The sequence below is a fragment of the Rhamphochromis longiceps genome, linkage group LG7 (genome assembly GCF_057381845.1).
Source record: "Rhamphochromis longiceps isolate RC_006_pf linkage group LG7, R_longiceps_female_GT1.1, whole genome shotgun sequence".
Classification (NCBI taxonomy): Eukaryota; Metazoa; Chordata; class Actinopteri; order Cichliformes; family Cichlidae; genus Rhamphochromis; species Rhamphochromis longiceps.
In genome coordinates, this window is record NC_140563.1 from 38347331 (window position 1) to 38369639 (window position 22309).

At 40.8% G+C, this 22309-nt stretch overlaps 3 protein-coding genes across 5 annotated transcripts in view; 1 reads left to right on the top strand and 2 right to left on the bottom strand.

The window, feature by feature from the left end:
• Positions 1-627: 627 nt before the first annotated feature.
• On the bottom strand, positions 628-9404 carry pigo (phosphatidylinositol glycan anchor biosynthesis, class O). Of its 2 annotated transcripts, none has more exons than XM_085413572.1 (11): positions 9217-9404; positions 8470-8948; positions 7019-7162; positions 6721-6844; positions 6357-6516; positions 4494-4676; positions 2751-4347; positions 2449-2652; positions 1827-2008; positions 1548-1618; positions 628-1158 (listed from the first exon to the last, which is right to left on the bottom strand). In XM_085413572.1, exons 2-11 carry the CDS (start codon positions 8945-8947, stop codon positions 1029-1031), a joined length of 3273 nt encoding a protein of 1090 aa, XP_085269698.1. In that variant the 5' UTR covers position 8948; positions 9217-9404; the 3' UTR covers positions 628-1028. The 2 variants fall into 2 exon arrangements, with proteins under 2 accessions (XP_085269698.1, XP_085269699.1); XM_085413573.1 differs by lacking the exon at positions 9217-9404 and adding an exon at positions 9055-9201.
• A 1412-nt stretch (positions 9405-10816) lies between these two features.
• Positions 10817-16724, bottom strand: stoml2 (stomatin (EPB72)-like 2). The gene is made up of 10 exons (XM_085413574.1): positions 16566-16724; positions 15940-16092; positions 13251-13350; positions 13068-13126; positions 12875-12976; positions 12654-12788; positions 12137-12281; positions 11948-12027; positions 11738-11866; positions 10817-11627 (listed from the first exon to the last, which is right to left on the bottom strand). The coding sequence occupies exons 1-10, from the start codon at positions 16605-16607 to the stop codon at positions 11502-11504; spliced, it is 1071 nt and encodes a 356-aa protein (XP_085269700.1). The 5' UTR covers positions 16608-16724; the 3' UTR covers positions 10817-11501.
• A 1371-nt stretch (positions 16725-18095) lies between these two features.
• The window catches only part of unc13bb (unc-13 homolog Bb (C. elegans)), a 66406-nt gene continuing 62192 nt past the window's right edge, over positions 18096-22309 (top strand). For both annotated transcript variants that reach the window (XM_085413575.1, XM_085413576.1), the window contains exon 1: positions 18096-18359. In XM_085413575.1, the coding sequence (XP_085269701.1) occupies positions 18338-18359 (22 nt within the window). In that variant the 5' untranslated portion in view covers positions 18096-18337. The remainder of the gene's footprint in view (positions 18360-22309) is intronic.

Here is a 22309-nt window from a genome sequence, read left to right on the forward strand (position 1 = left end):
AACTCTATGGATATGGTGTTGTTTTTCAAACACTTATGAACCACTTGCAAGACTGATTTCAACTGTTCTTGAAGGTTTTATACGTTAGGAAGGTTTACAAGAAACATTCGAAAACACCTAACAGATGTTATCTCTCTATCCAAATGCAAATTTAAAGGGGCCTCAAAGTTCCGATGCATCCCAAAAGTATATCCCAAAATGTTGATTCTGTTCATCTGGACTTAGCGTCTTCAGTGGGACAAACGTTTTGCCAATCATCCAAGTGACTTCTTTAGTCTCAGCTGACTGTAGGATTCCCCAACCCTAAACAGTACATTTGCACAATGACTGAAACCAGCCCACTGAAAAGGGAAAGACCATCTCTGAATTGAGGAGGAGGCCTAAGGGTACATCTTTCACCATCTTACAATGCTGTGATTGGAGCCATTTCCCAACTCTCTGTGAATGGTACTCAGTGATCAGTGGTTGTTGATCAATGGTCATGACAATTTGCATATTAATGATCAAATAACTAACCTCAGAGTTCATTGTTCATTCGGCGGGCTGGTTTCAATCATTGTGCAAATGTACTGTTTATGAGGTTGGGAAACCTGCAGTCAGCTGACACCGAAAAGGTCACTTGGTTGAGTGATGAAACATTTCTCCCACTAAAAACGCTACACCCAGATGAACAGAATCAACAGGGGGGGTCTCAAAGTCCTTTATCAGTTCTTCATCTCATTCCTGGGGTTGTTCAATCAAACTGCTATATAAAAAGGTCCCAACGCTCCACATTTAGTCAATCTGAGATTCGATATATGAAAGTTCCTCAGGGTCAGTAATGTACAACATAGCCCTCAAGAATCACAGTATGACATGCCACATGACATGTTAGTGGGGTTTCCTTATCACTATTGGCAACATTTTTTCAAAAAAAAAAGAAAAAGAAAAAACAAATCCTGTTTAGTGACCACCATGTCCATTTCCTCTGGGGCACAGTGAGCTGTGGTGGGTGCCGGTAGGCAGCAGCTGCAGCAGCAGTGCCTTCGCTACCTGGACACATCTGGGATGAGTCTTTTAAACCACTGGCCCACAGCCACATCTACTCTCAGCACTAATGTGACCCCAATCAGCAGGAACACGCTGCTCACCAGGAACCCTGAGGCCTCAAACATTAACCTGAAAGAACAAAACAGAAGAGACACAAAGGTTTAAACAAGTCCAAATTAAGCTCCAGCAACTCCTTCGGACATTAAATAGATCATAAGATAAAAAGAACCAAGACTATTACTTTTTTCCCCAAGATCTACCAAGTTTATTTAAATTACCTATATCCTTTTAATATTTTCAAGCCACCAACTTATTATAAAAAACAAAAAAACAAACAGGACACCACATTCAAAACCCAGATGTAAATGTGTGGATATCACAGTAGAAAAATGGACCGGCATTCAACACTGTGTGTTCACTGAAAGTTCAGAATCAGCGGTGATCCTGTATCCATATCCTCAAAAAGCCTTTACTGTCAGTGAGTTTGTATGAGCTGGAAAATCCATTCAGGCACTTACTTCGGTGCGAAAACCTTCCACACCATTAGGTGTCTCCTGAGTATAGCAGCTGCACAGACTGAGGCAAAGACCTGTGAAGTGAGCAGACAGACTGAGTGGTGTGATGTGATACTGCTACTCATAAGTGTAACAGAACTAAATAAAAAATAAAATTAAATAAATAAAAAAAAGACAAGAAAGAAATGCAACAGAAATCTGCTACTGAGGAAAGACTTTCCCAGCTCACATATGCCTTAAATGGATGTGAGAAAAAAAATAATTCTAGGTCTGTGGACATACCTGTGCTCCGTGAATAAGGAGGTAGCGTGTTGAGAGTTGCAGAAGAGCAGAGCTGAACAGCTGAGGGTTTTCTCTCAGCCTCATCTCCATCACAGCATCCTCTCCGTCGTCCCCACAGGCTCGTCCTCTGCTCCCACGCACCTCGCAAACCAGGGGCCAGAACAGTAGCAATGGACAACTCACTGAAGACAAAGAGAAATAACAACAACAACAACAACAAATCATCGTTTCACAAGCTCACAATTCATTTTAAGCACTGAAGAGACGGTTTCAAAGCTGCTTTATTTAACTTAACTGCTGTTTAGAATTTTTTTTATCATTCTCTTGAATCACATAACTTTTAAGTTTTTGTTTATCATTTAAAACTGAAATGTGTAACAAACTACAAATATGACTAAATAAAAAGGACTGAAAGTGTCATACGGGTTCACTGATATTTTATATATTTTCGATTATACTGTTAAGGTTTAAACAGGTAAAATGATGATTCTTTTCCTGCTTTTCACAAATTAATGAAATTAATCCCATTAGTTTTACAGAATAACCTTCTTTGCCTAATGGATGATGACTTCTTTCCTTTTCTTTGAACAATAACATTTTTTTTTGCTTCTCTGGTTCCTACCTGCAAAAAGAATGTGTGAAGCAAAAGTATTAAGGGTAACCAGTGAGGCAGGGAGTATGGTCCCTGTGTGTCCTTCAGGAAATCCCACAAAGGCAGCACCCCACTGGATAGAGGGGAAGGTGGGTAAATGACCTGTAGCGTGGAAGAACTGCGTGGCAGCCAGGGACCAGAGCACTACTGGGGTCCAAGGCACATTAAACCCACCTGAGGGGGGAGAATGAGAAGTCAGTGAGCTGATTAAGACCTGGAACCTGATAGGCTTAAAAATAAATTAATTAAAAGATGCGATGCAAACATCTTACCAGAATACTTTCCATGCAGGCCACTAAGCGTAGTAGACGAGGCGTGAATGTGCAACAGAGCTCCCGTTTCTAGTAGCAGCAGGAGGAAAGACAGAGCCATGCCCTCTGGGTGCAACAGCAGCAGACCAATTCCCAGCAACCCACTAAACAACAGCAAAGGAGCAGAATAGACTGTTCCAAGTCCGTAGGCCTCCACAGCAGGCCTGTTGTCCACTTCGTTGGCCCCGCTCAGGTCGCCATCATCTAGGGAACGACGCATGCGCTGATAGATCTGTGGGATAAGGTGATGCAGCTCAGCTTGGGGGCTGATGCCAATGCTTGCTCGATAACGGGGTGTGGGTAGAGTCAAACTTTTGGCTGAAGCCTGAGTCCTAGTCTTCACAAACACAGTGAGGGGGTCTAGCCAGATCAGGAAAAGCCCCAGTCCCAGCAGACAGAAGGCGACCCTGGGGAGGGCCAGCTGTGCCAAGTGAATCAGCTCAGCCAGATTCCTGAAGCTGTCCTCCGGAGTGGCGCTAACAGCCCAGTGGAGCCCCAGGCACACAGACAGCAGCGGTAGGATCCAGCGAGCTGTAAACACCGTCCCGCCTGACGAGTTCAGATTACCATAGTGGCAGAGAAAGCATCTTAGCAGATATGTCCACAAGCCAAGGGAAATGACAGCGAGGACATAATGGAGGTTCTTCAGCTGGTTGTCCTGCAACCGGGAAAGAGGGGAAAGAAATGAAGACGGCTGGCAGGAGCCCTGCTCTTCCCGACAGCCGTGGAACGAGAGGGAGAGGTAGAGGCTGCCAACAAGTATTCCTAAGCAGGCTAGAAGGGTGCTGCTTTCCTTCCTCACAGCTGATGGAGACAAAGCTGGGGCAGGCAGCAGCCCAGCAGACTTCAACGGGTCATGGCTTGGGGGCAGAAGTAGGCCATCCCAGTTGAGATGGATGGGAATGCATAGGGCCAGGGATAACACCAAAAATGTCACAACCCGTCCTTCTGCAATCACATAGCTGTCTGAGAGCAGAGAGGCACAACGAAGGAGTGGAAACAAGAGAGAGGGGACAAGGAGGTGATGCAGGGTCAGCCAGCTAACACGCTTTGGAGCTTTGGTTCCGTTTTTTGACACTGTAGAGGTGCTCAGTTGGCGTGAACGCCAAAGGAAAAGGAGTTCAGAGCTGAAAGCAGCAGCTGCAAGGCACCACATCACCTCAATGTAGCCCCGTATGAGCAGCTGAGCAGCAGCCACACTAACCCCCACTGTCAGTGACACAACAACTGGGGCCTTCAGTAATGGACCGTTCTCCCTGATCAGCACTAGAGACAGTTCAGACAAGATGAAACACATCAGACAAGCAAATGCCAGGATGGCTAAGCCTGCCGCCATCTTCAGTGGGTTAAATCGGGCCCAGGTGGCTCGGCAGGTGTCTCTGACAGAGGTGAGGTAAGCCTGCAGAGAAGAGGCTAGCTGCGGGGAGGGTGAACGACCCTCTCTAACAGTGCTGAGAAACTCAGAAGACAAGAGGGCAAATTCACTCTTCAGCCGAGAGAGGCTCTCTGGTGGGATGTCTTTGGCCATGCCAGAGTAAGTCTCCAGGAAACGGTTGACCTTCAGAAACAGAGATAAAATTTAACACACAAACTATAAAAACAACAACTCCTGAAAAGGCTCCAGGATATGTGAATATATAAAAACATTTTTCTGTGTACAGATGCTCGAAAAGTGTTCTAGACGGTTCTTTGATGAGCAGATACCTGTTTTGTGTTGATCCACAGTGCCTCCAGCTGGCTGAGACCTCCAACTGCACCTTCTGTCTGCTCGTGTGGTGGAAATAAAGGCAAGAGAACCTGCCCAACATTACTGTATGGAATAGGAACTCCTAGTAGCAGAGCCAGGGTGGGCACCAGGTCAGTCTGTGGCACCACATCTGGTTCATTCTGGGAAATAAACAGGGGGGGGGATGTGTCACATTACATTATTCTGTGTTCTCATGATCTAAATTGTGCTTTGACCCTTATCTGTGATATTTTGAAGTAAATATTTTTAGCACATAGCAAAATAACTTGTAGCTGTTCCAAGGCTGGGTTGTCAGTTAAACTCAGTGAGTGATATTTTATCTTGTAGCCTTTCTTAATCAGGGTTGTGCTTGATAACAGCAATATTTCCTAGCAGTGGCAAAATGCCTTGGGGGAAGAAAAAAAAGTGTCTAAGTTCTGCCTTTTTAAAAAAAAAAAAAAGAAAAAAGAATAGCAGTGTAATTTCTCTCTTGCATCTAATCACTTTCCACGGCACATGATATCGCTCTCCAGTTAGGCTGCAATTATGGAAATCGGTGCTTGAGCTCTCTTTTCTAGTGTGAGATCCACTTTTATCTATGAAAAAAAGGCGGAGACCACCTGCCAGCATCAATTTAATGGATTCTGGGAACTGCACAGGCAAGCGTGAACAGAAATGGGCATGTATCAGTGGTTTAATGCTTTATGTTTTTATTACAGCAGTGATTCTGAGAGATCGACATGTCGCAAATGTGCCTTTGCAGACAGGAGAAAGACAAACACACAAGTAACTGAAAGCAGTTGTGTTAGTTATAGATTTGACTTGACTTTGTTCTTCCTTTTTAACTCATTTGTGGACTGAACTGATGACGTTGGTCTGAAAAGCAACAAGAGTGAAATGTTCTTACCACTAAGCATGTGACTGCCCATTACTGGGATACAATATGATGAGTGTGCTCTCATAACTTCTTGTTCTGTGCTCAACTCTCACTCTGAATTAAACTGACTTTTACAGCAGTTTTCAGCGGCTCTTTTAGATAGTTAAATTACTGATATAAGCACTGGTTACTATAATATGTATATCAGTGGGAATGATCTAGTGCCTCAAGTGGACGCGAGAGAGGAGCAGACGTTGTACAGATCGGTGCAGTGTCCACAGCAATGCAGATGCTGTACCAGTCTGTTGTCATAAACAGGGGGCTGAACCCTGAATTTACTCATGGATCCTACCATCATCTATGGGAACAAGCCCTGGGTAGTGACCACAAAAATTACATCAAGACTATAAGAGGCAGAAATGAGCTTCCTCAAAAGGGTGTCTTGGAGATAAGGTTGAAGACCTCTGTCATTTAGGATGGGCTCAGCATAAAGCTTCTACTCCCTGACACCAGAAGGAGCTAAGTGAGACTGTTCAGGCATCTAACTAGGATGCCTCCTGGTAGCTTCCTTGGTTAGGAACTCCTACTGGGAGGAGACCCCATGGTAGGCCCAGGACACGATGAAGATTGTGCGTGTCTGAGCTGGCTCTGGAACACCTCTGTGTCTCACCAGGAGAGCTAGAGAATGAGGCCTAGTCATCTCTGCTTGGATTGCTGCTCTTGCTACCCAGAAAAGCAGCACAAAATGAATTAATGGATCTTGTATACACTTGGGCCAAAACTGTCATTTAGCAATTTCTTTGTTAACGTACAATAGTGATTTGTTTTGATTATGACAGTATGTCTTCAGTGTTAATTTCTTATATTTTATACAAAGTCAAGTGATGTAGAATTGGTTGTGTTTTAAATAAGAATTAATCCTACTGTCATGCTGTGGCTGTTTCAAAAGGTGCATTCTACCCACCTGTGATGGGGGTCCATGAAACATGGGAGAAGGACTGTAGAGGAAGATGGCAGCATCAGTCTCTTTCTGACTTTCTCCACCATGATCTCCAGTATCTGTCATTCCGTGATCTCCCATCACCACCAAGAGTGTGTCATTCTGCAGACGATCAATCACAGACCTAGAGGAAAAGCAGAGTTTTCACAGGTCGTGCCAGGTGCTTTCTAATGCTCAACTGCTTGATCTGGGCCAACAATAACAATAATAGCGCTGGTATCATGACATATCTACAGCACTACAAGTGCACTGTGGCAACAGCTGATGATTCAGCTGCATCTGGATAATGGTGTGAAACAAGCATGTAGCAGCTGTACTACAGCCTGACCTGATGACTCCATCCATCTGCGTGAGTTTGTCAGCCATGGCTGGGTGATCCGGGCCAAACCTGTGACCACAGTGATCGACTCCAAGGAAATGAGCGACTAGGACATCCCAGTCATCACCCACCACTATTAAAACCAACAGCAAGAGACAAACGAAAGGAGATGAAACACAAATACATCAACCGCATAAACAAGTTTCCCACCTGTGGGACTAATAAAGATCATCTTCCTGGCAACAGAGGCTATTTGTTAAATGTACGTTTTAATTGCACAACAAATGCATATTAAATAACTACATACTAGTGTTGTAGAGGTGCTGGAGAATCCCGTTATCCACAGTGTGCAGATCCTTGACATTAAAAGAAGGGAAAGGCAGAGAGCGGTAAAACTTCTTAGGAAAAAGACTCTCCCAAGTGTCGTCACCCATAAACACCACTCGTTTGCCTATTGAGAGACAGAAAGATTTATATGAGCAAAATCAGATGGCACAGTTGGTTTTCTGGTTTTTAAAGTCCTAGATTTGTGGTATTGTCAGGCACAAAAGAGCATGTCTACAAATGAGCAGAGAATCATTGATGCTTATATTATTTTACTTTACCCACAGAAACAAAACCAAACACTATTAGTCTGGACTTCTTTAAGTTACTTGAAGACGTTTCACCTCTCATCAAAAGGACAAAAGGACCTGTCCCTCTGTGGGGGGATACTCCCACTAGGTTTATATCTGGGACTCTCCACCATTTGACCTTAGAACTGAAGAAGCTTCTCGGATGAGAGGTGAAACGTCTTCAAGTAACTTAAAGAAGTCCAGACGCTTTTCTTTGCAAGCTCCTTTGACTACGATGACCTGGATGACTGAGAACCTTCACAGACAAACACTATTAGGGTCAAAATTATTAGCCTCCTGATGCTAATAGTTGATTATTTATCCTTTTTGCCAGATAACAGCCTGTGGTCTTCTGTTGTAGTTTTCAGCAAAGCTCACAAGTCTTCTGAGCAATCCTAACTGATTCTTCTTTGACAAATCTGTCGAGCTCCTCCAGATTTTATGGTCTCCTGGCATTGACCTTGGGCTTCAATACACTCCACAGATTTTTAATGAGATTCAAGTCAGAGTCTTTGTGCAGGTCAGTGATTTTTTATTTACTTCTTCTAGAGCAGGTTGTTCATCAGGAACGATGCATCTTTTGAGATGCTGTCGTGTTGGAAGACAAAGAGATTACCTAGACCCAGTTTTGCTGGCTTCCTAATTTGGTTGAGTCAGTCATGGGTGTCTTGGCAGTTGTTTTGGGGTCTTTAGACACATCACTCACTAGTTTTTTTCCCCCAGAGTCTTTAAATCATTCACTTCCTACCTCTGCAAGGCTTGTTCTGTAATCTGCGACTCTCTTCACATTTCACTTAAGTTTTTGACACCAAATAGTCTAAACAATTTTTTTGTTGTTTTTGGCACGATGCTTTCTCAAGTGACGGCCCAGTTGTCATATTGTGTGTAATGTAATATTTAACCCTTAGTTTTACCTTGATTTTACAAGCTTTGACCATTACAAAGTTAAAGCCCATCATTGCACAGCAGTGGTTTGTGCTATGGCTCAATTAAGAAGTCTGTTTTCTGGGAGGCTATAGTTTATAAATGCTTTGCTGAAAATCCCTACATCCCATAACGTTGTCCTCATCTGTATGTTTCCCATAAAGCTCTTTACATGAATGTATTATATTTTTATAATTTACAGACACTTGTAATAACTCACCTGCTTGTCCAAACTGGTGAATAAGATTGTCCTCCAAGATGGCACTGGATGCAAAGTTGTTACCTACATCTACAAACGTCGGCAAAGATCCAGTCGTGAACCCCTTGATCCTCTGCATGGTGGTCGTAGGTGGGTCAGCACGAAAGGGGTACAGGCGGCTTTGTAAAGGCCTGGATGACACGGTCTCTTCCAGCACAGGTAACTTATTCTCATAAGGTCGTGGTGCCGTCTTGTCGGGGTCATACCGGGCGAAGTCGATCTTCAGGGCGTCGATAATGAGAAGGACAACCTTGCGGAAGCGCGGCTGAGCTCGACAGAAGTCCACCGGCTCCTCTCCGGGCTCGAGCACGTCTCCGCAGGTGCTGGTTCTGTTAACCTCCAACCTAACCAGCAAAAATCCACCCACGAACAGGTAGATGCCCACGAAGAACACCGCACACATCCAGAGGAGCAGGGACAGCACAGGCAGCCCCTTCATCCTACATGCACAGGTAAGAGCAGGTCAGGTGAAAGACAGGAACATTTGGTTTACATAGAGGTAACAAACACACAAAAATGAGAGGAACAGCTGCCTGTGAGCTACACCTGTTATAGAAGAAAATAATTCCGGTAACGTGTAAGGTGACTGAAATTTTAAGCTCCAACTAAAACCTCTTTTGCAGTTAAGCCGCACAGGTGGCTAACATGAATGACGGTTAAGTTAACGCTGTTAGCAGAAGCTAGCTCGCTTTGCCTTTTGTCACTGACCTTGTGTGGCAGCTAGTTTTCGTCCTCTCCCGGCCGGACGTTGGGGGTGACTGTGTGTATTAACAACACAGGAGCACAGGTGCCTCAGGTAAACAGAGAGCGGAGCAACACGCTCACCTTCATTGGGACTCCGGTACAATGAGATTAGATGACTGGTGGATGATAGGAACCTTAGCGTGGAAAGAGCACGGCGGGCGCTTTTCTGTGTAACACCATGAATACGTTTGCTTTGCCCCGCTCTGTGACTTACAGGACCTCCTATATACGGAACAACGGCTTTAGCGCGTCTCTGAAAATCGCTAAACACGTCAGAAATTCTGCAGAGAAACCACCCTTAAAAGAGAATGGACTAGAAATAAGTTTTGTAAAAGTTATTATAAAATATCAATAATGGTCTCAAACATTTTAATTTAATGATATTTCATAGCTTTGTCTACTACAATATTGTTTTGTTGTTGTTGCTGGTTGGCTTATTAACGTAAAATCAAATTAGACTTAACTGATGCAATTTAGGGTATCTAGGAGGTACTAAAGGCAATCTCAGCTGTCACTGGGAGAAAAGCAAGTTGCACCCTGGACAGCTACAGTTGCAGAAAGTGAATCCAATGGCCAAGTTTGTTAAGCCTCCGTTGTTTCTAATAGCCACAACCTGTGATTGTAAAAAGACAAACACAGGCTGTGGCTGTGAAAATGGCCTTTAGATCTTGAAACACTGAGTCCATTTAATACATCTTCTAAGGGTTGAGTGGAAAATTAGCCAGGGCAAGCTCATTGGCTACCAACTTTTGATTGACAAATATTTAATCGATGAGCGTGTAGTTTCACATTCAGACCCCTCATTACATCTGGCTTCAAAACACCAAGATGGTAGTGGTGAAAATGACCATCTCAAGAATTCACAAGTTTTCATACTCTACACTCAATTCAGAATCGGCAGTTAACCTAACAGATGTTTTAGGACTGATAGGACGCAAGACAGAACAAGGTACAGGAAAAACATGCACAATCCACATAGGAAGGCCCCAGGTGACAGTCTTTTTTTTTTTTTTTTTTGCTGAGAGCCAAGTGCAAGTCACTGGCCCACAGTTTATGTACACACGTTTATGCCTGTAAGGCAAGGTAGAGGGCTAATAAACCAACTGCGCTTTTCATGTTTGCCTATCTTTTTAGCAGGTAACAAGATGGGCAAACGTATTTATTTTTGCAGACTTTGTTAAATCAGCATGGGTGTGTTTTTATTTTAATAGCCATTTGATAGTTTTCAACATGTTTGTATATTTTGAACATTTTTGTCCAAATATTTCATCTAACCACATCTTTTCAAATCTTCTCAGACTTAACATGCCCGGTTGCCCAGTTCATATTCCATTATTTTGTAGAAAACAGAAATAACAAAACAAACTTCAAGTCTTTGCAGTGAACCTTGAAATAATAAATATATCCGGTAAGACATCAGATATGAATACAAATACTCGGAGGAGAGGAATATTTTGATCATCGAGCTGACACGGGACATTACCTAGACTTTGACAAAAAAAATTCTCTCTTAATCATTTCAAAAAGTAGGGTTTTTTTTTCTAAAGGAAATTCTAATGTAACCTTTTCATGGGGATATAGCTTTATTATCGATAGGGTAATGTTTCAAAAAACGTAGTAAACTGTGAAATTAATACACTTTTAGAAACATTGTGAGGAATCCAGCCAGGCATTGCATGCAGCAACTTAAAGTCGGTGGTCCCATCAACACAAAGAGGGAGAATTGTCACCCATTTCTGTAAATAATACCTATGTATATATTTTCACCTGAGCTGGCTTTGATTATTATTAATAATCTCAGAGAACCTGAATATAGCTATTTGGGAAAACATGGAAAATAGGCTGCAAAGTGAGAAAACATGATGGTATAATCTACAAAAACCTCAGGTAGAGAGGTCAAAAGGGCTCAACATATTAAAATATAAAATTGCTCAGGGGAGACTTATTTTTGCATCCGTGTCTGTGCTGACATCCACGTCAGCTGGATAGACTCTGGTATCTGTGTATTTGGCTGGAGGCTGGTGTTACTTTCTCAAACATACACTAATTAAACCACACTGAGTGAAGATTACGACTCCCCATACAAAAGGTGTAACTTTCCCCCAGGCTCCAGGACAAGGCTTCGGAAGAGTTTTAAAGTTGGCAATTTTTCCCTTTTGTCCTGTCATTTTAAGGTCTGTGTGAGAACAAACCGTGGACCTTCAACATAAACTGCTTCTTCTGGTTCTGTGTCATTTATTAGTTTGAGTTCATTCATTAATTCCTTTTTCTTGAGGTGATCCCGATGGGTTCGCAGCCTCTTCACGGTTCTCCTCCAAAACCTCTGGAGTTACCCTCATGCTTGGCTTTGCCAGCGTGCTATAAATAGTCATAGCCTGAGTGGCAAGAAGACAAGATAAGCATCATTAGGGGCATGTAAACTTAATAATTTAGAAGCTGTTAACATATAAATCCAATAGTTGGGACTATTGGATAGCAGACATACCTGTGAAACCATTCCACTAATGTCACCAGTGTTAGAGGGCAGAAGGATGGTGTTTGACTCTTTAGCGAGGTTTGAGAAAGCAGACACGTACTGCTCAGCTACACTTAGCGAAGCGGCAGCATTTCCATTCTGAATTTAAGAGGAAAAAAAAGCATTAACCAATGAAAAGCTTTTGTAAGTCAGACTGTGAAAATGGAAAAGAACATTTACCTGCTCTGTCAAAGCATCTGACAACATACGGATGGCCTTGGCTTTGGCCTCAGCTTTGGCTAGAACTGCTTGAGCCTCACCTGGACGGAGCAGAGTAGTAGGTAACAGGGAGCATATTAGCCTCTAAAAGCAAAAAGATGTGAGATAATTTGTGGAAACTGGAGTGATAAACCAACTAAATGCACTTACCAGCCGCTTTATTGATCTGTTCTGCTTTTTCACCCTCCGAGGCTAAGATCTGTGCTTGTTTACGACCCTCAGCGACATTAATGGCTGCTTCTCTTGTCCCCTCAGACTCCAGCACTGTGGCTCTCTTTTTACGCTCAGCTTCCACCTACATGGGGTGAATAAAGTGTCCTGTTCAGTAAATTTAAGTGATTTAGTCTTGTTCCCACAGTTGAAATATCTACTGCTATATGCAAAAAATGTTTCTGACCTTGTCTGAAAAGACCTATAATTTATTTAAGGTACTATGAACTCTAGTTTTTAAGAATCAGTGTAAAACCTCTTAAACTTAACCAAACTTACCAACACAATATAAGAAAATTATTTGACTACAAAAGGTCTCTTTTCTGTTGAAGATTATAAACTGTACTTGAATGATGGCTAAGCTGTACTTTCATGTAATACCCATTTGTACCATAAGATCGTGCAGTGAATTAAAAACGAAAAATTATGCTTTAAAAAGCTCTTTTGTTTCTCTCACCTGCATCTGCATGGACTCTTTGACACGAGGTGGAACGTGTATATCTTTGATTTCGTAACGAAGGCAACGGATTCCCCACTCGTCTGAAGCTTGGTTGATGGAATGGACGATGTTGGAATTCAGAGACTCCCTTTCCTTAAAAACAAATGCAAAGATAAAATACAACTTGTTCCTTCATGAACAGAGAAAAAATATGAGATGAAACAGCAGTTTGTCTTTACTCGGAACACTTTGTCCAATGTGAGTTTGCCCAGTTCTGAACGCATGGTGGTCTGTGCCAGCTGTGTGACAGCATACTCTGGATCCTCAACACCGTAGCTGGCCTGTGAACAAACAAAAGTATAAAGTGAATTTAAAAAAAAAAAAAAATAAGCAAGAAGATATTTGGATCTGTTCTAATTGTTGCCAGCATACCTTAAAAGGGTCTAGTATCCTTAAGTAAAGCACGCCATCAATCTGCAGTGTTACATTATCTGCAAGTTCAAAGAAAATATAACAATATGGAGAAAACAATCAATTCTGTTTAAAAAAAAAAAAAAAAAAAAAAGCCTGCTCGTCCTCCTGTGAATAATGAGAAATAAACAATGTCTTACTTACCTAGGGATACTGCAGACTGCTCTGGGACATCAATCACAATTTCTTTGAGACTTTGAACATAGCGAATTCTGTCAAGTATGGGTATGAGGAAGTTCAAACCCTATAGATAGCAAAAGGGAAAATGTTAGGGTGTGCCAGCAGTGAATAATGTTTGGAATTTTAATGACATAGTCCAATAATAAAGCAAAATGAGTTATAGTATTGTTGCTTAAAGGCAAGTTTCTTTAGTAGTCTATCAAAATAAAATACACTAAAATTTCCATGGTATGAATGACATGGTAATATTTGGCCTTTTAATGATTTCTTTGAAGTGGAATGGTTGTACAGCATACATCTTTAATTACTTTAAACAAATGACAATTGGGTGACCAAGTGTGAATTCAAGTTGGATTGCATGTATACATACGGGCTCAAATATAAACATACACTCACTTAATTGTGTTCATAAGTGGTGCTGAAGGTTCTACAATGTGTTTTAACTTGACAAGGCAAAGGCTGCCATCATGACTGACTACAACTGGTAGTTTCCATTTGTCAGCATTAAAATTATCTGTTTGACAGCACTCACTGAAGTGACCAATACTCAGACCAATGTGAAAGTTCAAGGAAATCAGTGAAGATCTAAGGAGAATTGTACATTTACACAAGTTAGAAAGATAACTTGAAGCCATTTCTAAACAGCTGCAGAATCTAAGATCATCAAACAAGTGTACAAAAATACAAGATAGTCAGATGTCTTACAGGGCTCTAGAGACAATGAAAAACACATCAAATCTGGTTATGGAATGGATAAAACACATTGACATTACATTTCTGGAGCAGCTTTTATATACCCCCAATCTTAATCCTATTGAAAATTTATGAATGAAGCACAAAAGCTGAGTCCATGTCAGGAAACCAGCCAGTTTAAATTAACTCTCCCAACACTTCCAAGCAGAGTGGTCAAATATCAGACTCAGTTTTATTGTCATTCAACAATTTGACATGTTATGAATGAAACACAGTTACTTAGGTCTTGGCATTGCATCATGCTGCCAAACAACAAGTGAAACAGTAGGAAGATTAATCAATTACCAAAAAAAAGTAAGAAAATATGCCACAAGTGTGATGATGGCATACGATCAAAATATGATCCAAATTGTCTGGTCAAGGTGCAACTTGATAAGCAAATATCAGTGGGCCTTTGTGTATATTTTTGAGTCTGTATAAACATTTGACCATAAATCCAAACTCATGCACCTAAATCTTGTTTTTGTTTTTTTACATCATTATGTAACCCAGGGCTCTAGAGTGCAGCCTATTTGGCTAATTTATCAATGGTGCGACTAAAAAAAAATATATATATATATATATATATTAGGATGCATCGGTACGACCAGCTGTTCAAGTATTTAAAAAAAAAAAAAAAGTCTTTGTGTGGTCAACAACAGACACACATTAGTCGTGTCCAAATTCATGGGCTGCATCCTCCTGAGGACCGCGAAGGCCGGGTCCTCAGAAGGTCGGGTAGGCCGGAAGTAAACGGCAGATTATGTTTAACAATGGTTTGGAGACTGCATCAAATAATAAATCACATACGATCCACTCCGAGCCATAGCCAACTGAAAGTAAAAGGGGTAAAGTATATACATTTCGAAGACAGTGGCTTGACCAGTTTCTTTGGCTAAGATACAGTAAAGCTGACAACATGATGCACTACATTTACTGTGGTGCAGTGGCGGTTTTTGATACGGGCGACATGGGGCATTGCCCAGAGCGGCATCGTGAGCATCTGCAAAGAAAAGTTGCTTGCAACATTGCCTATGATATTCCCAAAGAAGAAGCTCCGTCCACCAAGTTCAAGTCCAAAATAATTCTTCACAAGAAAAATAGCTTGAACATAAACCCACATACAGTAATGATGTCGCATGCGCCCAGTTTATAGGTGTCATCCCAGACACACTGGGGGGGAAAAAAAAGGCCAAATTACAGGAGCTGGCCATCTGAGGGGGAATGTGACTGCAATGGAGGATAGTCCATAAGATATCAAGCCTTTGAGACACTTTGAGGTCCTTTTAAGGGGCAGGGATAGCTCAGTAGGTAAAGTGGTCGCCCCATGATCGGAAGGTCGGCGGTTCGAATCCACTTAACGGCTACCCTGAGGTACCCCTGAGCAAGGTACCGTCCCTACACACTGCTCCCCGGGCGCCTGCTTAGTGGGCTGCCCACTGCTTCACTGAGTGAATGGGTCAAATGCAGAGAAAAACAAGTAATTTCCCCATGGGGATCAATAAAGTATCCATTATTATTATTATTATTATTATTTTAATTTAGAGTTTCTTTTTATTGATTAAATCTTGAGATGTTTTAAGTTTACATTTCAGCTCAGTGAAGCACTTTAAGCACAAGCACTTTTTCAGTAACTTATCTTTCTTACAGAACTGTGCTCCAAATAAATAACTTTGTGTTGACAAGACCTCTGATCACAACTGTATTTGATCTGTATTTGTAATTGTGGTAAGTTGGAAAGCTAGGATATGTAACTGTAATGCAGTTTAGTTCTATGCAATATGATTTGATTTGACCAAAATGAAAATTTATGAAGTTCATGGTCAAACTGGGGATCGAACCCATGTTGTTTGGGGAAGAACACCATCTATTTGTTGTGCTTTTTGTTTTTTGGGGATCTATTAAATGCAACAAAGTTTACCGGCTCCAAGATCCGATGGAAGCGACCCATCCTCTCCACCACCCAAGCCTCCTGCTGGGGCACAAACAGCACCACGGTGTTCATGGGCAGGCTGGACGCCCATCGCTGCTGAACTGGGTTAACGCACAACCTCGGCACGGTCCGCTGGGTCTGCTACAGAGGATTCATTAAAATGTAAACAGGTGGCATTACTGCATGAATTTGAGCCAAGACTCATAAGACTATCTTAGCTTGTAGAGCTTAAGGTTGCTGAATAAACATCAATGTTAATATTCTTGTTTTATGTTTCAATTTTAAGTTTTTGGTTAGACTTATTTGGTCACATTCTACATATTATATATATGAACGAGGTCATTGGTAAATACCCATTTGAGTGTATACAGTATGTGACCATATTAATCGACCATAACAAAGTCTTTCTCTGGCCATACCAGCTAACCAATAGTTCATTTTCATCTAGAAATAATCATTATGTCCGCAGGTGTTCCGCTAAAAATACAGTGCTATCGGGATTATTAAACGCACGGGCTCACGCTGATGAATGACACCTATTTCACCAGCCACAGAAAAGAACCGGTGCACGAGATGTTAAGCCGAAGGAGGCACACAGTGACAGTTTCAGTTACCTGCAAAATGAGGCCGCCGGTCCGACACAGCGTCCGTAACATCGCTGAAAGATTGCAAAAGGACTGTTTAAAATTAGAAGATTAGGTTTGGTAAACTACACTCTGTTGAGACTACACAGTCACGCGAGTGACCCTTACCGATCAGGAAATGAAAGTTACATCAGTGGTGCAACGCTGAAAAACTCCCCCAGCGCGGGAAACAAAAAGTCATACAGTGGTTCCGCTAATAGATACATTAATAATAATACATTTAAAAAGATATAAAAATATAGGACGAAATAAGTGACTTTAATACAAATGTTCACTGTATGACTATTATAGTGCCCTATAACTTTTGTCTTTCACATAAACTAGTATATTCTTTTTGCAGTATGTCTGTAACTATTTCACGTTTTAAAGGTTACTTTTATTGCCACTGTTCTCTTTAAGCACCTTTCATTGTGGAAGACTGATAATCTATTATGAAATATAATATATAAGTCTACTGAATCTTATTAGTTAATAAAAAATATTACTACTGGCAACTAATAGTTGAGTAATATTTCGACTACTACTACTAATTTTTTTGTTTTGTTTTGTTTTTCGTTAATAAATGCACTCGTTCTGGTGTAATGGCTGACACAATTCATAAGGTGGTGCTATTTGTTTCCTTTTTGCTCACTCAACTCAATGTTGTCTTTTGGGGTCATTTGGTGTATGTGATAGCAGTTAAACACACTGTGGGGGCATTCTGTATGAACCTTTTCTTTTTATTTCATTTTTTAAAGTAAATATTTATTTAATTTGGTAAATGGAAATGGAAAATGCTAATGTAAGGATTTATTAAATAGATCAAATAAAACCAAGCTCAAAGTCAATCTAAAATTGTGAATTATCAGTGCTCAGAAAGGATTGTTTTGCTAAAAACAAACACAAAGACTCATGTTATGTGTTTAAAAAAAGACAGAGAAACTCCATAAAAATATAGCAAATTCACCATTGTGGCACAATTTATTTAAAAAAAATATTGTACAGTTTGAAAGCATTGAAATGTAGTTTTACTTAAATTTTGTATTTATGGAAGAACTTGAAATTCATGAGATTCGTTAAAGAATACATTTTTCATATAGCTTATTTTACTGATCCCTACGAAACCTAAAATTTAGAAATCTACAGATATCTCCCCACAGTTTACTTTTTTATGTGTGTGACATGCCCAGAGCAAACACAGCTTAATTACAAAACATTTTTTTGAATATTTAACAAACAAAGAACCAAAAAGCTAGCTCACTTTGAGTACCTTAAATGAATCTTTCTACTAAGAATCGTTTTATATTGTCTATGGTGAAATACAAAGTTCTGGATGTTTACTTGAATCTGTGCGCGTTACCTGTGTCTTCCGCCAACCTGTCCCTCCCGGCGATTGGACAAATGTCTACATAAGGCTCAGCGCTTTGGCATCCTGATTGGTTGCCTCAGATGCCTGTAACGGGTGTCCCGACCCCGCCTCCTCCCCCTCTCCTGTCTCTTTGCTCTCGGTCTATCCTTCAGTCTGGAAACCTGTGATGAGAGTTTTAATAATGGCGTGGCAGCAGAGAGGGGCAGCTGCTCTCTGCCCAGGTCCGGGACCGGAAACCCACCTGTAAACATCAAAGAGGAATTTATCAGCAATTTTTTTTAAAAAAAATCTGTTTAGTGACTGTTATAATGTTACCTCACAGAGTAAATCTCCGCTGAGAGGTCGCTCTGTAAACTGTGTGAAACTACTGGATTGTCGCTGGAAGCGGTCGGTCATGTCGTTACTGTGCGTCAGAGGTAGGAGCTTTTATCTTTATTTGTACTTCATAAGCGATTTTTGTCTTTGTTTGTTTGATGAGTTTGCTGAAGTCATAGTGATAATTCCAGTAACAGCTTACAAAACTGGTTTTCTAACAGTAGGCGTTCCTCCTTGGGTAGTATCTGGAAAAAAAGTACCTTTATCCTGACGTGATTTTACGTTTTTAAAAACCAAGACTTTATAATTTTTATCTTTAAAAACTCAACAGAGGTATGTATTTATCATTTATGTTGAAAATAAATCCTTGGGGTCCTCAGTGACAACTGAGGATTTTATAATCGAACTTTTAGTGTCTCGTCTTAATATCATCTCCCAGCATTAGTTTCGTAGGCCTCTACATTGAAAGCCTGATTCAGGGACCAATGCTGGGGGAAAAAGAAACCGTGTTTGCTATCAAGGAATCCGTCTTGTCAGAAGAAGGTTGATAACAAGGTTAGTGTTCATTCCATGTTAGCGTGCCGTCTACCAGAAGACTACAGCGAATCGGCTGGAGTGATGGTGGAGAATCCTGCTTTAGAGGCTTTTACAGCAGAAGAGCACATCATGCAATATCCCATTCAGCAACAAGAAGCCTGACACCCAACTATTTGCTCCACTGCTGCTAAGAGCTCGATTAAAGAAGAAGAAGAAGAAGAAAAAACTACCCCAAACAGAGATAACTGCCCCCCCCCTAACTACACAAGCATGCCTATCTGCAATAACACAGCCATCCTCACCAAACTACTTGATTTTTTTTTTCGTCTCCACAAAATTTAGTCTCTCAGAAATTAATCTATATTACTCTATGTTACTCTTACTGACTGCTCATTAGCACAGAATCCTTCATGGGAGAGTTTAAAAGTTTTGGCATCTGCTATAGAAGTAATGGAGCATTAATAATCCCCACTGATAAGAAATTGGAATAAAAGTCTTTTTCTTCTTTGTAATTCAGTCTTTGAACATGTTTTACCTGAAAACAAATAGGCTTTACTATATTGTTTCTCTGAGTGTATATTAGGGCTCGGCCATATCATACCGTTCACGGTAATACCGGTATAATGTCGGGCAACGATAAGAAAATGAAATATCGCGATAGAATATGGGTAAAACACGCATGCGCAGTGCCTTTGTTTTCATACGCACATGGCGGAAAAAGCATGGCGGCGACGCAGAATGAGAAGGGCGAAAGTGGATCGTTAAATGAAACTGATGAACCAGAATTGGTTTGTAAAAATGCTGCAACTTCAGTGGTGTGGAATAGGGCTGGGTATCGTCACTGATTTCTAGAATCGATTCAATTCCGATTCACAAGGTCCCAAATCGATTCGATCCACGATTCGATTTAATTCGATTCGATTCGATTTAAATCTGGGAAATTTTGACAGTCAGAAGTATAATTCAGATCAGAACATTTACATATTTTTGTATCTATAAAAAGGAAGCTGACACTCGCAAGACTTTATCCAAGGTGTGAGCATCACAGCAGATGCCTTTGTGTCAAAGTAGCTGAGGATAAAACACAGAAAAACATGAAGGTTTTCCTGGCCTGGGATTTTATAAAAATATTCTGCAGTACATCAAAAACGAAAGAAAACCATTAATTAATGAACATTACCTCTGACGTTACAGCGGTTTTATTAGACACACGGCTAAGCATTTTGCATTTTGAATAATATTAAAAAGTTTAAATTTGTTCAGTATTGAACAGCAGAAATGAGGTTTTCTTTTCGGAAGAATGTGAAAGGGAAAAAAACAGCGGCCGACAGCGCTGTAAACAACAGTAGACTTGTGCGTAACAAGCAAGCGAATAATGAAGAAAGCGAAACTGTTCGAGAGTGGGGGGGGGGGGAGAGGGAGAGAGAGAGAGCTGCGCATCGCAATGGAAGCAAAACAGAGTGAATTCATGACGATGTTTATGTGAAGCGTTTGGATCTTCTTTTGCTGCTGGTTCGGTCAATATTGTTTGGAGAGAGATCAAACTAACAGCTTTAGAATCAGCGCATAAAGGGCGTGAACACAAAGCGCGGACCCGGATCAGCGAGCTGTCGGCTTTCAGCCCCGACTGTGAGAAAGGCTACATCTAACTGATTCTGATCTGCGGGTCGCGCTGTGTGTTTAAGTCTATGTGCAGAATCCCTGTACCTGCTCTCATTTACTGTTTGGTGGTTCTTGAAATTTTGTGAGATGTCACCAGAGATTCTGGCATTTCGGACAAAATAAATTTATATTAAAAAATCGATTCAGGATTTTAATGAATCGATTTTACGTTATCCAAGCCAGAATCGATTTTAATCGATGAATCGATTATAAAAACCCACCCCTAGTGTGGAACTGGTTTGGCTTTTGTCCGTCAGATACACAACAAAGCACTATTTTTAGTAGAGCATGCTAGCGGCCGTCGTTATTGCCGTGTGGTTTGGAAAATACGGAACACTTAAAATCAATCCTTTGATTTTTCTGAAAATCGACAGTGCCCCTTATAATCCCGTGTGCCTTATGTATGAATTCTGGTTGTGTTTACTGACCTCGAAACAATTTTATGTCGTACACGGCGCTTGAAAATCTGTCAAATGTTTTAGTACGACTTTGCTAAGCTACGAACCCACACCTCTTGATGGATTGTCGGAGCATTACGGCTATCGTAGGCAGGCGCCTCGCGGAGTGATACGTACTGTGCTTCAACATAATATTACCGTATTATGTGTATAACCTCTTTTTAAGTTTTGTGGATATTATACATGGTTATGCTGAGGATATGTTGGCCAATTTCCACTGGAAATGCTTTTTGGTTAAACTGTCAGCAAGGATTTTGCATTTGCACTGTTAAATTTTTATATAACTTTAATGCACATAAAAAACAGCTGTTTGTTTAAGTGAAAATACATTGATTTTTTTTTTTTTTTTGCACAAATAAAGTTGTGGAGTTGTAAAGTATTTTGTCTAGTGTCAATTATATCGTCAGTTATATCGTTATCACAAATTTTCAAATGTATATCGTTATAAATATTTTTGGTCATATCACCCTGCTCTAGTGTGTATTCCTGATAGTGTACTGATTAGCTTCCAAGTAATGGCAAAAAGCCAATGACTGTGTTTACATTAAAAGGCACATTTTCTTTCTTTTTTTCCATTTAGTCCACAAATTCTTGTTATCTGGAACTTGTGTGCATGAACCTATGCATGCCCAGACACATCTGTGTTACAAGTGTTGGTTATATGTACATCAAATATAAATCTGTTTAAGTACCAATGTACTTTCTGGTAAAAATAAATAAATAAATAAATTGTGAATATAGTTAGACTCAGGAGGTATTGGGACACCTGTGCACCATTCTGAGAAACACAAGGAATGGTTCAAAAAGAAGCATTTGATCTCACTTGCTTGAAAAAGTTAATCTCAGTGCCTCTGCAAAACCTCTGGAAAGACTGTTCTTCTATTGATTAGTGAAATTAAAGCTAGTAGGAGCTGCAGCCAATAGATTACAGGAAAGGTTAGAGGAAGAGGAAGAAGTAGAGTAGATTAGCTTAAAGGGTGCTTGGGCAGAAGCTTTGTGATTAACTAATGTTGTGAGTCATCGTTTGATAGCACAGCTTGACAGTGTTGCCTATTTATTGCTAGTTGAGATGTTTCATCACCATGGCAATGTCTTTATACAATAGATAAGTGGTTGCCCTTACGAGTGAACATGTGGGGGAAACTCTTACTGTGCATCAGGTCAAGGCTGAGTTGACACATGGTTCACGTGGATGACACGATGCTGGAGGACTGGAGGTGCACAGATATTGTGTATGACATTGACATTGCTGATTGATTTAGTTACATGATATTTGTGGTTAATAAGATTTTCTTCGTTTCGAAGGCAGATGAAGAATCTGCAAGAGCTTATGCTTGGCTGTTAAAAGAACGCTTTGTGTGGTGCTCCACTTGAAATGGAAAACATTAATTGAA

What these genes read in the sequence shown, in the direction of transcription:
- pigo (XM_085413572.1), bottom strand. Translation starts at nt 8,947, where the DNA reads ATGAAGGGGCTGCCTGTGCTGTCCCTGCTCCTCTGGATGTGTGCGGTG. An exon ending in CCAGCACCTCTACAACACTA is followed by an intron (nt 6,845 to 7,018) that starts GTATGTAGTTAT and finishes TGGTTTTAATAG; the next exon opens with TGGTGGGTGATGACTGGGAT. An exon ending in TTCATGGACCCCCATCACAG is followed by an intron (nt 4,677 to 6,356) that starts GTGGGTAGAATG and finishes TTTATTTCCCAG; the next exon opens with AATGAACCAGATGTGGTGCC.
- stoml2 (XM_085413574.1), bottom strand. Translation starts at nt 16,607, where the DNA reads ATGTTACGGACGCTGTGTCGGACCGGCGGCCTCATTTTGCAG. An exon ending in TCCATCGGATCTTGGAGCCG is followed by an intron (nt 13,351 to 15,939) that starts GTAAACTTTGTT and finishes TGCTATCTATAG; the next exon opens with GGTTTGAACTTCCTCATACC. An exon ending in CATTGGACAAAGTGTTCCGA is followed by an intron (nt 12,789 to 12,874) that starts GTAAAGACAAAC and finishes TTTGTTTTTAAG; the next exon opens with GAAAGGGAGTCTCTGAATTC.